This window comes from Zea mays, chromosome 1, assembly GCF_902167145.1.
Source record: "Zea mays cultivar B73 chromosome 1, Zm-B73-REFERENCE-NAM-5.0, whole genome shotgun sequence".
NCBI lineage: Eukaryota > Viridiplantae > Streptophyta > Magnoliopsida > Poales > Poaceae > Zea > Zea mays.
In genome coordinates, this window is record NC_050096.1 from 46452573 (window position 1) to 46463847 (window position 11275).

The window sequence follows — 11275 nt, forward strand, 5'->3', positions numbered from 1 at the left end:
GTGGAGTTCGCCGTCTTCCGGGCCTTAGCCCGAGTCCGAGCCCTGGGTCGGGCGGAGCGGAGTTCGCCGTCTTCCGGGTCTCAGCCCGAGTCCGAGCCCTGGGTCGGGCGGAGCGGAGTTCGCCGTCTTCCGGGCCTTAGCCCGAGTCCGAGCCCTGGGTCGGGCGGAGCGGAGTTTCCTATAGCGCCTTTGGCAAGACCTGACTGCCTGTCAGACTCACTCTGTCGAGTGGCACTGCAGTCGGAGTGGCGCAGGCGGCGCTGTCCTTCTGTCAGACCGGTCAGTGGAGCAGTGAAGTGACGGCGGTCACCTCGGCTCTGCCGGGGGGCGCGCGTCAGGATAAAGGCGTCAGGCCACCTTTGCGTTAAATGCTCCTGCGACTCGGACGGTCGGTGCGGCGATTTAGTCAGGGTTGCTTCTTAGCGAAGGCAAGGCCTCGGGCGAGCCGGAGATGTGTCCGCCGTAAAAAAAGGGGGTCCTCGGGCGAGACGGAAATCCCTCGGGGTCGGCTGCCCTTGTCCGAGGCTAGGCTCGGGCGAGGCATGATCGAGTCACTCGTATGGACTGATCCCTGACTTAATCGCACCCATCAGGCCTTTGCAGCTTTATGCTGATGGGGGTTACCAGCTGAGAATTAGGCGTCTTGAGGGTACCCCTAATTATGGTCCCCGACAATCATCGAGCAATCAAATCCACCCACAAAAGTGCAATCACACTCAAATATTTAATACTAGCAGATTGCACAAAATTAAACAATAAATAAAGTGAGACAACGAATAACTCACAGCACGTAGATTGTCTACGTGGGAAGACCAGCTCAGCAAACACAAGGTTCTGTCCCAGAAAACCAATTCCGCCGCCCACGTCCGGGCCTGCACGGCGGGAGGTTGACGGAGATACTAGAACCGCTGACGGAGCCGAGGAAGACGTCCACAGCACCAGCCCGAGAAGACGAACACCGCGTAGCAGGGAGCCCAGACACCAGGCCACGGTGGACAATAATCAGAACAGACAGAGCACCACACAGGTGCACTGGTGAGACAGCGGAACGCAGGAGAACCGCGCTGCGCACAAGCAGGGCCACCTCCACCTTCTTCCACCAGCAGGATTAATAACAGAACACCAAGAATCGAAGGAATCGATCCAAACCGTGACTGGAACCGAGAGGAGGAATAGGAACAGAGAGCTAGCGATTTTAGGCAAGGTGCTGAGCAGGGAGCAAATCTTCATAGTTATGGAGCCGAACTAGAGGAGGTTGCGCAGCGGACGGCATCGATCTCGGCGAGAGCCGAACCGTTCAGCCTCGAGCGCCGCCACTCGCCTCGCGGCCTCTGCTCCTTTCTTCTATCCCTCTGCGGCAACTGACGCCCTCAAAACGTGACGTGCTGCTCGGTCAGTGGGCCTTGAAGCGGCCCACCGGCTTTATTTATTTATTTTTTTAAGTGAAAATCTATAGAATGGACAACAGTTATAGCTACTGATCCCAATCTTTTCATACACATCCTCGCCATGACGTAGTACTGGGCAGCATTTACTTGAAACTCCTATGTAGCCTCCGTTAATGACGCACTTTTTTAAAAAAAAACTTTGATCGTGTCTTATTCAAAAATATAAAATTTTAAGTTATGCTAAAACAATCTTGAGTGACAAAACAAATCACAACAAATAAATGATAACTCAAGATTTTTTTTAAAAAAAATGTGGTTATTTTTTTAAAAAGTCAATGGCATCATATAGGGAGTACATTGTATGGCTTGCGAAAACTCTCCTACTACTGTGCTACCGTATGTCAGTACCAACAGCAAGTCCAGATTAGATTACCCAACCTGCCTCTGGTCGAGAGGTAAATCCTCCGGGGCAAAAGATACGTCACATGACCTCTCCCGCGCATTACACGACAAGATCAAGTATTCACAAGGCTACAAGATTTTGATGCTCGATTGGCCACAACAAAACCCCAACAGAACTCAAGGCAGCCCAACCGTCCACCTATTCCAACCAGATAAGATCAGCACAGTAGCTTACACGGGTGAGCGGTGCGCACCAACAGAGACGCACACCCAGAAAAGTGACAGGCCAAAGCCAAAGCCAAAACCTACCGCTACCAGCACACGGCTACGCCTCAGCCTACTGCATTGCCGACCGCTCGTGCAACGAACATGCAGCATGCATTGCGCGCATAGGCATGGGCATGCGCGCACACGCACACGCACATCCATCGACTTCAAAGCTACTCGTGCACAAACCTAACAGGCTAACTGAGGGCCACCAAGCCAACAGCAATCCCATAATGGCCAAATTGTAGGGTAGGGGTAGAAGGTTGCACGCCTCCCGTCCCATTAGAAAAAGGTCGCCACGAAACCAAACGTCCCACTACTTGTTCAACAATTATGCCTGTGACTACACACCTCGCAATATACTCCCCTATGGTTTGGCATATACGCGCCTCATTCACCTTGACCAGGGAGATATGGGGGCACGATTTCTCGTCGCCTTCAAGCGCGAGATACGGCCATCGGGCCATGACTCGCCCAACTTCTACCACTGTACTCTGTAGGCAACAGATAATCAAGACAGCTTATATATATCATAGGGTGCAATACCGTAATTGACAAGAGCAAAAGCCGAGTGAACATAGAGACTGAGGACCAAACCTGATTTAAAAGTGTTAAGAGTTTAACTTCGAAATCAAGCGAGTGCTTTCCAAAAACACATGACTGGAAAGTGGGTACCGTGGCTCGATTTCTAAAGGCGGAGCGGAAAGATCTTAGGTCTAGTTTGGATACTCTAGTATTGAGCTCAATCTACATGTATTGAGGTAGATTAGGGTGTAACTTAAACTAATTTACACCACAATCCACCTCAGCACACGTGGATTTGGGATCAATACTAGAGTACCGAAACAAAGCCGGTACAGAGTCCCCTAGGGTTCTCATTTTTTGGCATAGGATATAGCCATGGGGTTCTCCGGGGTGATCTTGAAGCCTTGGAGAGCCTGCATCGCGACCATGGACTGGCCGTCGTCCTCGAACTCCACAAAAGCGATGCCTGGTTTAGCTTCGATCATCCGTACTTCCCGGAAGCCAGGGTACTGCTGGAACAGGATCTGGAGCATCATGCTCGTGGTCTGGTCTGGCAGATTCTGGATGAAGAGGATGTTGTTCGGAGGCGCAGGTGGCTCCTGTGAAGCCTTGCCCAGACGAGACGCTTGATAGCCCTGTATACAAGTTGTTAAAGAAGCTCAGCCATTACTAGGCCCATGAAGAAACTAGCACTGAGGTCTGAGGCACATATTACAAATTCTAGAACTTCAGTGACTGCTGACAGGCATTTCATTAGTTGATGAAGTCTTTGGCATATGAAATTACATGACAGCGAGATGATAATCCAAAGTTATTAAGTACTCCCTCCGTTCCAAATTATAAGACGTTTTGTCTTTTCTAGATTCATAGTTTTGCTATGCACTTCTATGCACTTAGATATATCTAGATAAATAGTAAAAACAATATATCTAGAAAAGCTAAAACATCCTAGAAATTGAAACAGAGGGTCTGTTTTAATTCAGATACACTATTATACACAAGGATGACGATTCATTCAGTAAGGCTAGTGGACCAACGGAAGGATATAATATCTTACTAACTAATCTCAAATTAAATCCACATCATGTAAGATGAAGAGTCGTTAACACGGGATTAATAGTTGATTCTTGTGGGCCAGATGGGAGAAATCATATGACAGCAAACTTTATCAGTATAAAGGTGAACAAATGTACCTAAACCATAATTAAATATGAGAACACAAGAGGTTTTCTTAGACTAGTCTCACTCTCAGAATACATAACACCTTAGTGAGCAGACAATACTATCTTTTCCACCATCCCTTTCTCAAATCGACCACATAGAACAATAAAACTCAAAGAGAACTTTACAATTGTAGACAAAATTCATAAACAACCAGTGATGCCTTGAACCTTTCAATGATACCATTGAGATTTGTGACACCACTGCTACAACTAAATGTTGGTGGTTGAACTGAGTGACCTGTGGATGGGCCCAGTGCTTTGTACTCCATTTTTTCCTAGTACCCCCATCTAACATCACATATACGATGATGTTTAGCAACTTTATGTACAGTTCCAAATCCAACAGGTATTGCTTATCTAAACCTTTAACATAAAACCTAATTGTACCAAATCAGTGACAGGCCTGTCCTCACCTTCCAGGTGGCACGAGTTAGGGCAAAAAGAATTCTGGAAGTACAAAAGCAAACGTACTATCTGCTAACTTTATTAAAAAAAGGACAGCTTTCCACTTTGATTTTATTTTTTTCTTATTTAAACAATAAATAGAATGGCCAAAAGAACAAAAAAACAATGCAAATTAAATGACAACCACAACAGTAATTAGCAATTCCTTAGCTGTCAAGTACTCCCTCCGTTCTTTTTTATTTGTCGCGTTTTAGTTCAAAAATGAACTAGCCGGCGACAAATATTCGAGAACGGAGGTAGTAAAATATAGCAAAAGGCAGAGGTAAATTGCTTATTTACAGTTCCAAGTGAGACAGTTAGGGCAAACACTATGACTGCTGCAGTGACAGGTTATTATTATTAAAGTATAGGATAAATACTATAGTTTTGCAAATACTTTGGTTTTCCAAAACTTCTGGGTGTTTGGATGCACCAAACCTTTAGTTTATAAAACTATGGTATTGGCAAAGCCATAGTTTTTTTTTGGAGTTTAAGAAACTCCATTAGAGACCTCTTTTTTCTAAACCATGGTTTTGCATGGCTTTGGCTTATGACTACAGATTCTTGGTACCAAAGTTTTCTAAAACTACAATATCCAAATAGGCCATAAGAAATGCTTGAACATAGTCAGATCCTGACATGGTGAGCCTTTATACTTACAGTTGCTCTCTAAAAGCAAAGCATAAAATCTAGTGTAAACCCGTTCAGGTAGGTTGGGAAGACATTTATTATCACTGTCAGAATAATGGTAGTCCTAACCCGTGACACTAGGTCATTCAGATATTTTCAAATAACTACTGAGCAATAGAAGACTTGCGTGAAATGCATATGCAGACTTTTTATATTATGCACACAGAACTAAACGAATCACATAATGATAAGCCATGTTGACCTTCGTATGTACATGGATCATGGGCACAAATAAGATGAATGGAGCACCGAATATAAACATTATTATAGCCAAATGCAGAACTAAAATACATGAGACCTAACAGAGGACAGGCAAGTGGCCTAGTAGAATAGGCAAATTTCGGTAATGCAATGAAACAACTGTTGTACACTTGTACTAGCAATGTAGCACTGTGATAGCTTTATTAAACAATAAAGCATGAAACCAGTAATTAAAAGAATATAGGGCTTCTAAAGCAGAAGCGAACTTACAGTTCCATTGCTTTGGGCAGCAGCAGCATTGAGGCCAGCTTGTTGTGCCTCTTCTGTTCGTCGTTTTTTCTCAGCAGCTAAAACAGAAACAAGAGGTAAGTTGAAAAACTAGCAAGTGCGCATTTCTCAACACTCCTTGTCTGAAACAACAGGCCTGGTCTCATAAACCATAATCTGGCATATAATTGCTGAACCATGTGGTTAGAACTACCTTTCTCCTCTTGCTTCTTCCTTTTCTCCTTAGGTGCATAAGTACCATCTTCTTTTGCAATACAGTCTGATTTTGTTTTTGCATATTGTACTCGCTGTACAAAGGAAGAAAAATTAAAAAGTTACTACTGAAACATCATACATGACAGCACATATTATTAAGCCTCCATTCCTGATTGTTTTAAGATAGTGAGATTACAGGGAAAGATAAATATTTGTTTGATAATAAAGGTAAAGAAACAAGACACTGCAGCAAGAGCACCAGACAAGGATATGTCTTTCAGTTGTTTGCGGTTTAGGTATGAGAGAAAATGAATGGATATTTCATACAAAGGTAAAAGAAAAAAAGAAAAAGAAAAGAATGTGTGCTGATCCAAAAATATGAAGAACGTGTGCCTATCCCATCACTCTATGGAACTCAACATTCAATAAAAGTATTGAGAAAGGTAAGCCTTTTCTGTTTCAGCAGTGGCAAGTTATTATGAGGTACTAGATGTCTCAACAACACAGATGCTCAACTGAACAATAAATTACAGAGCAAATTACAAACATAGACTTTTGCAGGCCTACCATACAATAATGTTTGACTCATTACTCAAAGTAGAATATTGCTGTACACAAACATACAAACCAAATGACCAGGAACAACATATCTATAATGCATCTCAACTCATGACATGAAAATAAAAGACAAAAGATAAAAGACTCAGGAATATTATCAAATAAAATAAAGGTGCAATACCATTTTTTTGCTGTAGAAATCGAAATCTTGCAAACCACGGAAAGCATTGGTAGCAGCTGTAATTTCGCTAAACGCCACCCATGCTTGCCCTCTCAGTTTTTGTGTTTTCAGGGCCACCACATCCAGTATCCTTCCATACTGTGAACACAAGGCATAAAGTGATCTCTTCAACTCTGCACATAAGATAATCATGCATTTCAGCAATGAACAAAATGTTGGTTCGTGTTGATTAAAGAAAAAACAAGATATAGCATTCATGAACACATTTAGGAGGTTTTGGTCACTGGGCAAAGATATTAGTCGTCCACACATATGAGTGACTCCCAGTACAATCAACACTAAGCGTCTACGCCCCTAGCCTTTTGAGCTGGGTCGTCGCCAGGCCATCACGGCAGATGCACAATGTTCCTGTTCTGTGTAAGAAGGCAAGAACTTAACGAATTTCTCCCGAGTCCGTGGATCAAAACGCACTTAAATATGCCACTGGATTTCTGGTATACAGATATAGCAAGAGTTCTCCCTGATGTCGAAAGCAGACATGGCCCAGCGAGACATAGTTGAAGTATAAAAAGGAGCTCGAAGCCTATGAATTTGGAACTGTGCTGCAGCCAAAATTCCAAAACATTCAACATTTGTGTATCTATATGTATAGTGCACACGAGGGAGCTAACCAGACCCTAGAGCGACGCGACGCCGAGCAAATCCCCAGATCGGGAACCTAGGGTTTTAGGATGTCACTACCCTGACGGACGAGTGAAGTGTCGGTGTGTGGAGGCCGATGAGAGCGGTACCTTCTTTCTTGACCTTCTCGTTGAGGTTGTTGAGGTAGATGGTCTGGCTCGGGGGGATGTCGCCGGACAGCATCTCCTCAACCTCCTCCGCTGCTGCCGCCGCCGCGCAGCCGAAGACGAAGAGACGCAGAGATTGGTGCGGGTGCTTTCGGTTTCGGGCCGGAAAATTCTTGCCGCAAGCGAGAGTGTGTTGGTTTTTTCCTTTGTCTATGAGTATGGGTGAACACAGGGTCGGGTACCCCACATCGGGTATAGGATACGGGTAGAGAAAAAAAACGATCTCTCGAGTCTCGTATGCGAATACGGGTATTTAAACAGTCATCAGGAACCAACCTCGTATCTAGACAGTCATCGGTACCTAAAAATGTCAATATAGATATGGATTAAAAAAAACAGATTCTGAATCCTGGTATACAGGTTGAACATATTATAGTGGAAGGAACAATTCATAAGTATCCTGATATTTGTCTATATAATATCTTATGTTTGTTTTTTACTTGCTCGACTTATTCGCTCTTGATTTTTACTATCCGAACGAATTTGTCCTAAATTCAAGTAAATTATACTAGGGTAGGGACATGAAAATGACCTACTACTTATCACGGCTACCTTTTGTCTTCTCCGGTGAGTTGTCTTGTTTAGGGCCCACTCCAGCCCGAGGCGGTGTATTTGGGCTGTCGCACTATGGCTGGCCTGTGTGGAGGTTGTGGGCCGAATAGCGTCCTGGTTCTCGAAACAGTCCGTGGACCAACCCGGTTGCTGCGTACTGAACGAAGCAATCAAACGCAGTGTAGTAGTACATCGATAGATTCTTGAGCAATCCGAAACTCTCGCGTTTGATTTGAAATCAATCCATCACGAGTTACGATACGAAGTTTTGACTTTTATTTCGGCTACTGCTACTAGTTTGTCCATCCTCCTGCCCTCATTTTCTTTTAGACTTGGTGTTTTGCCAGACGCGCTCTTTCTTTGCGTTCGTCTACTTTTTGCCAAGTCAAAGAACCGAAGAAAAATAGCTACAGGTGTGTAAAAACCGAGGACCACAAAGTCGTCCTCCTTTTAGAGGTTTGAAGCTCTCAATCTTTGCTTTCATGGAGGGAGGGAGAAGGCTGGTCTTTAGCTCGCAGAACGACGGTTAGCACGAGTCAAATCTTTTTACAACGTACGTGGTACGTACATGAATAGGAGTACATGTACTGATGTACATCATAATTAAAATGGCCGCCTCCTGCTCTACTCTAGAGAGGCGCTATATATCTGTGTCACTGTGTGGTTGGTGTCTGGCTGACCATGTAGCGCGGGCGCGGCCACCACGTCAGCCCACCTCGCATGCTTGGAGTTGGGAGTCTAGCGCTCAAGTTGCTCTGCTAATTGCACTTATAAAAATCTAGCAGTGGCTCTGCCTGATCTTGTTACTAGTAGCTTTAGCCGTCGGGGCCGTTACGTTAATAATCTGGAGCCCCAAAGTGTGCTCATCGCCATGACAGCGCCACTTCCGCGCTTACAGGAAAACGACAGCGGGGGTGTGACTGGTGGTGGGTCCGCCGGCGGGCTGTAAGTTTAAAATTAACCAAATTTACCGCTGAGCTTCACATGATCGCATCACATCATCACCATCAGACATGGGCGTTGCTGAAACAAACAATGCGCGCAAGATCGGACAGTCGCCATTGCCAAAGCAGCGGCCAGCCCCGGGGCCATGCATGCGGCGTTCCTGGAAGCTGTTCGCTTCGTCGATCCATATCACTCCGTCCTGGAATCCTGGAAAGGTCAGGATTTTCTTTTCTCTCATCACGCTCGCCTCTCGGGATCACTGCAATAATGCAGCCGGCCTGAAATAATCATCCATATGCATGGCTACGCGACGCGACGCGGCGCTGTTGCACTGCCAGCTGAGCTCTGTGCAACGACGACCAAAACAAGCTAATCCTCTGCTGCCCAAGTTGGCGGTCTGCTAATCTCGCTAGCTCTAGCTAGCTGTCGGGAGGCCTCCGGGGAAAAAGAACAGCGCAACGCAAGCTAGCATCGCCTTTCTGCAGGCCCGCAAGTGGGTCTAGTGGGGATTGCAGTAAAGTGTATAGTAATCCAGGATAAGCCGCCGGCGCTGCTTTTCGGCATCTGATTAGCCAGACAGGACGTTGATTAGAGCCAGTTGCACGCCCACTTCTGGCAACACACGAACCGGGCATCAGATCAGGCATACTATTGAACACTCCTCCTGACGATCGGGTACGGAATGGCCGCCGTTGCGTTGTTGGGGCGCTAGAGCTACCCACCGTGCATGAGTTTAATTTGCTTCTAGTATTGTTTAGGGCTAGTTTGGGAGCCACAAAACCGAAGAGAATTGGAGAGGATAAAATCTCCTTCTTATTCAACAGATTTTAGCCCCTTTAATTCTCTTCGAGTTTTGGACTCCTAAACTAGCTCTTAGGACACGTAAGAATTTTATAGTAACGAATGATATAGGAATTTCACAAGCCGGATGATTGAGGAAAGGCGACTGTTGTATTTTACTCCGGTCTCCAGCGTGAGTATACACGCATTGGAAGTTGGTAAGTACGTGTACGTAACAGAGGCTATATAGCCTGACGAGCGCGCGCGGGTCTAGTAGTCAACCAACGGAGCGAGCGGTGCCATGTTCCCATCAGGCATCGGAGGAGTTGGGGAATTATCAATGCCCAAGTCGATGCACCAAACCGATAATAATATATATGTAGCGCAATTAGTATATTACACTAATATTAGTGGCCGATCATTACATTAGAATAGGACGACGTGACGGACGGACGTCGATTTCACCCGGCAAAGCAGGCAAAGAGATGGCGCGCAGCCAAGCGGACCTTACGCGGCGGCGGCGTAGGTCGCACGACTCTCCACCTTCTGCCTCGCCTCCCAGCCCCAGAGTTTTGACCTTTGACTACACGAGTCAACGCAGCAGACTGTCAAGGTCGTCGAGGCAGACCGGTCATAAACTTGCAGCCCAAGCCTTGCGCGCGTGTCAAGAGCCGAAAGACAGGCACCCTGCCCCTCCCTGAGAGGCTCTTCCAAATTAACCCAGCGATCGACCGTCTGGAAGGAAGGACGATGATGCTCGGAATTTTTTCTGACTCCATCGAACCAAAGCGTAGAATAATGAGCGCGCGTCTAACACGACACAGAATTCCGCGCCTCTCGTATCGAACCAAAATCCAAGAACGAATAACAACGTGCGTGCTCGAATCGAAGAATGCATGGACGTGCCGATCGTGTCCGCGCCTTTCGGTCGTGTTTCTCTCTTGCTGGTCGAGCGAGCTCGCGTTCGCTACACAGGCAGTTCCATTCCATATCGCACGTCTGCTCCTCTCCGATCCGCCTCGCCGTGTAGACGACGTGTAGTAGTGAATTGACCCCCTCGGTCTACTAAAATATGTAGCTAGATAGTGCAAAATTAAACTATCCAGCGACAACTAAAAAGAAACGGATGAAATAAAGCATAATATAAGTTGCAGACATTTTTTGATAATTCGGTCATCGCTGTGCCTCCGCCTCACCCATATGTAGGGTGGATATCGAGCCAGCTTGTCTCGGCTCGGCTCGACCGACCTCAAGCAGCTCGTTAAGTCAACGAGCTGACTCGGCTCGACTCGTTAAGCAGCCGAGCCAGAGAACCATCTCGGCTCGTTTGCGAGCTCGAGCTAGCTAACAATACAACAATATAATCAATTGCTTACTAATTTAACACTAGAAAAGCCTAACAATACTCATAATTTTATACATTACATCATTTAAACCCTAAATTAACATAGTTCATCACTTATTAATTCATCCAATACATATATAGGCTTTATTTTGCAGATAAATGCTAGCTCATTCGAGCTAACGAGCTGGCTCGTTAACGAACCGAGCTGAGATGCTCGTGACAAAATTGAAACGAGCCGAGTCCAGCTTAGCCGAGCTGACCACGAGTCGAATGAGTTCACGAACCACTTATATTTTGTCCAGCCATACCCACTGCCACAGGCCACAGCCTATCGTCCAAATATTTCCAACCGCATTGTCTTGTCACGTCCAAACAGTACTGGCTACTAGGATAGTGCCAGCCTCGATCGAGGCTGATTATGTATCCATTTTTAGATCTCGAAG

At 45.7% G+C, this 11275-nt stretch overlaps 1 protein-coding gene across 1 annotated transcript; it reads right to left on the reverse strand.

Annotated features, from left to right (window-relative positions):
* Positions 1 to 2643: 2643 nt before the first annotated feature.
* On the reverse strand, positions 2644 to 7293 carry LOC100383254 (U2 small nuclear ribonucleoprotein B''). Its single transcript, NM_001175915.1, has 5 exons — positions 7154 to 7293; positions 6363 to 6535; positions 5622 to 5715; positions 5411 to 5487; positions 2644 to 3217 (listed from the first exon to the last, which is right to left on the reverse strand). The coding sequence occupies exons 1-5, from the start codon at positions 7224 to 7226 to the stop codon at positions 2933 to 2935; spliced, it is 702 nt and encodes a 233-aa protein (NP_001169386.1). The 5' UTR covers positions 7227 to 7293; the 3' UTR covers positions 2644 to 2932.
* Between the last annotated feature and the right edge of the window lie 3982 nt (positions 7294 to 11275).

What these genes read in the sequence shown, in the direction of transcription:
- LOC100383254 (NM_001175915.1), bottom strand. Translation starts at nt 7,226, where the DNA reads ATGCTGTCCGGCGACATCCCCCCGAGCCAGACCATCTACCTCAACAAC. An exon ending in CGAGAAGGTCAAGAAAGAAG is followed by an intron (nt 6,536 to 7,153) that starts GTACCGCTCTCA and finishes TCTTATGTGCAG; the next exon opens with AGTTGAAGAGATCACTTTAT. An exon ending in GAAGAAGCAAGAGGAGAAAG is followed by an intron (nt 5,488 to 5,621) that starts GTAGTTCTAACC and finishes TTTCTGTTTTAG; the next exon opens with CTGCTGAGAAAAAACGACGA.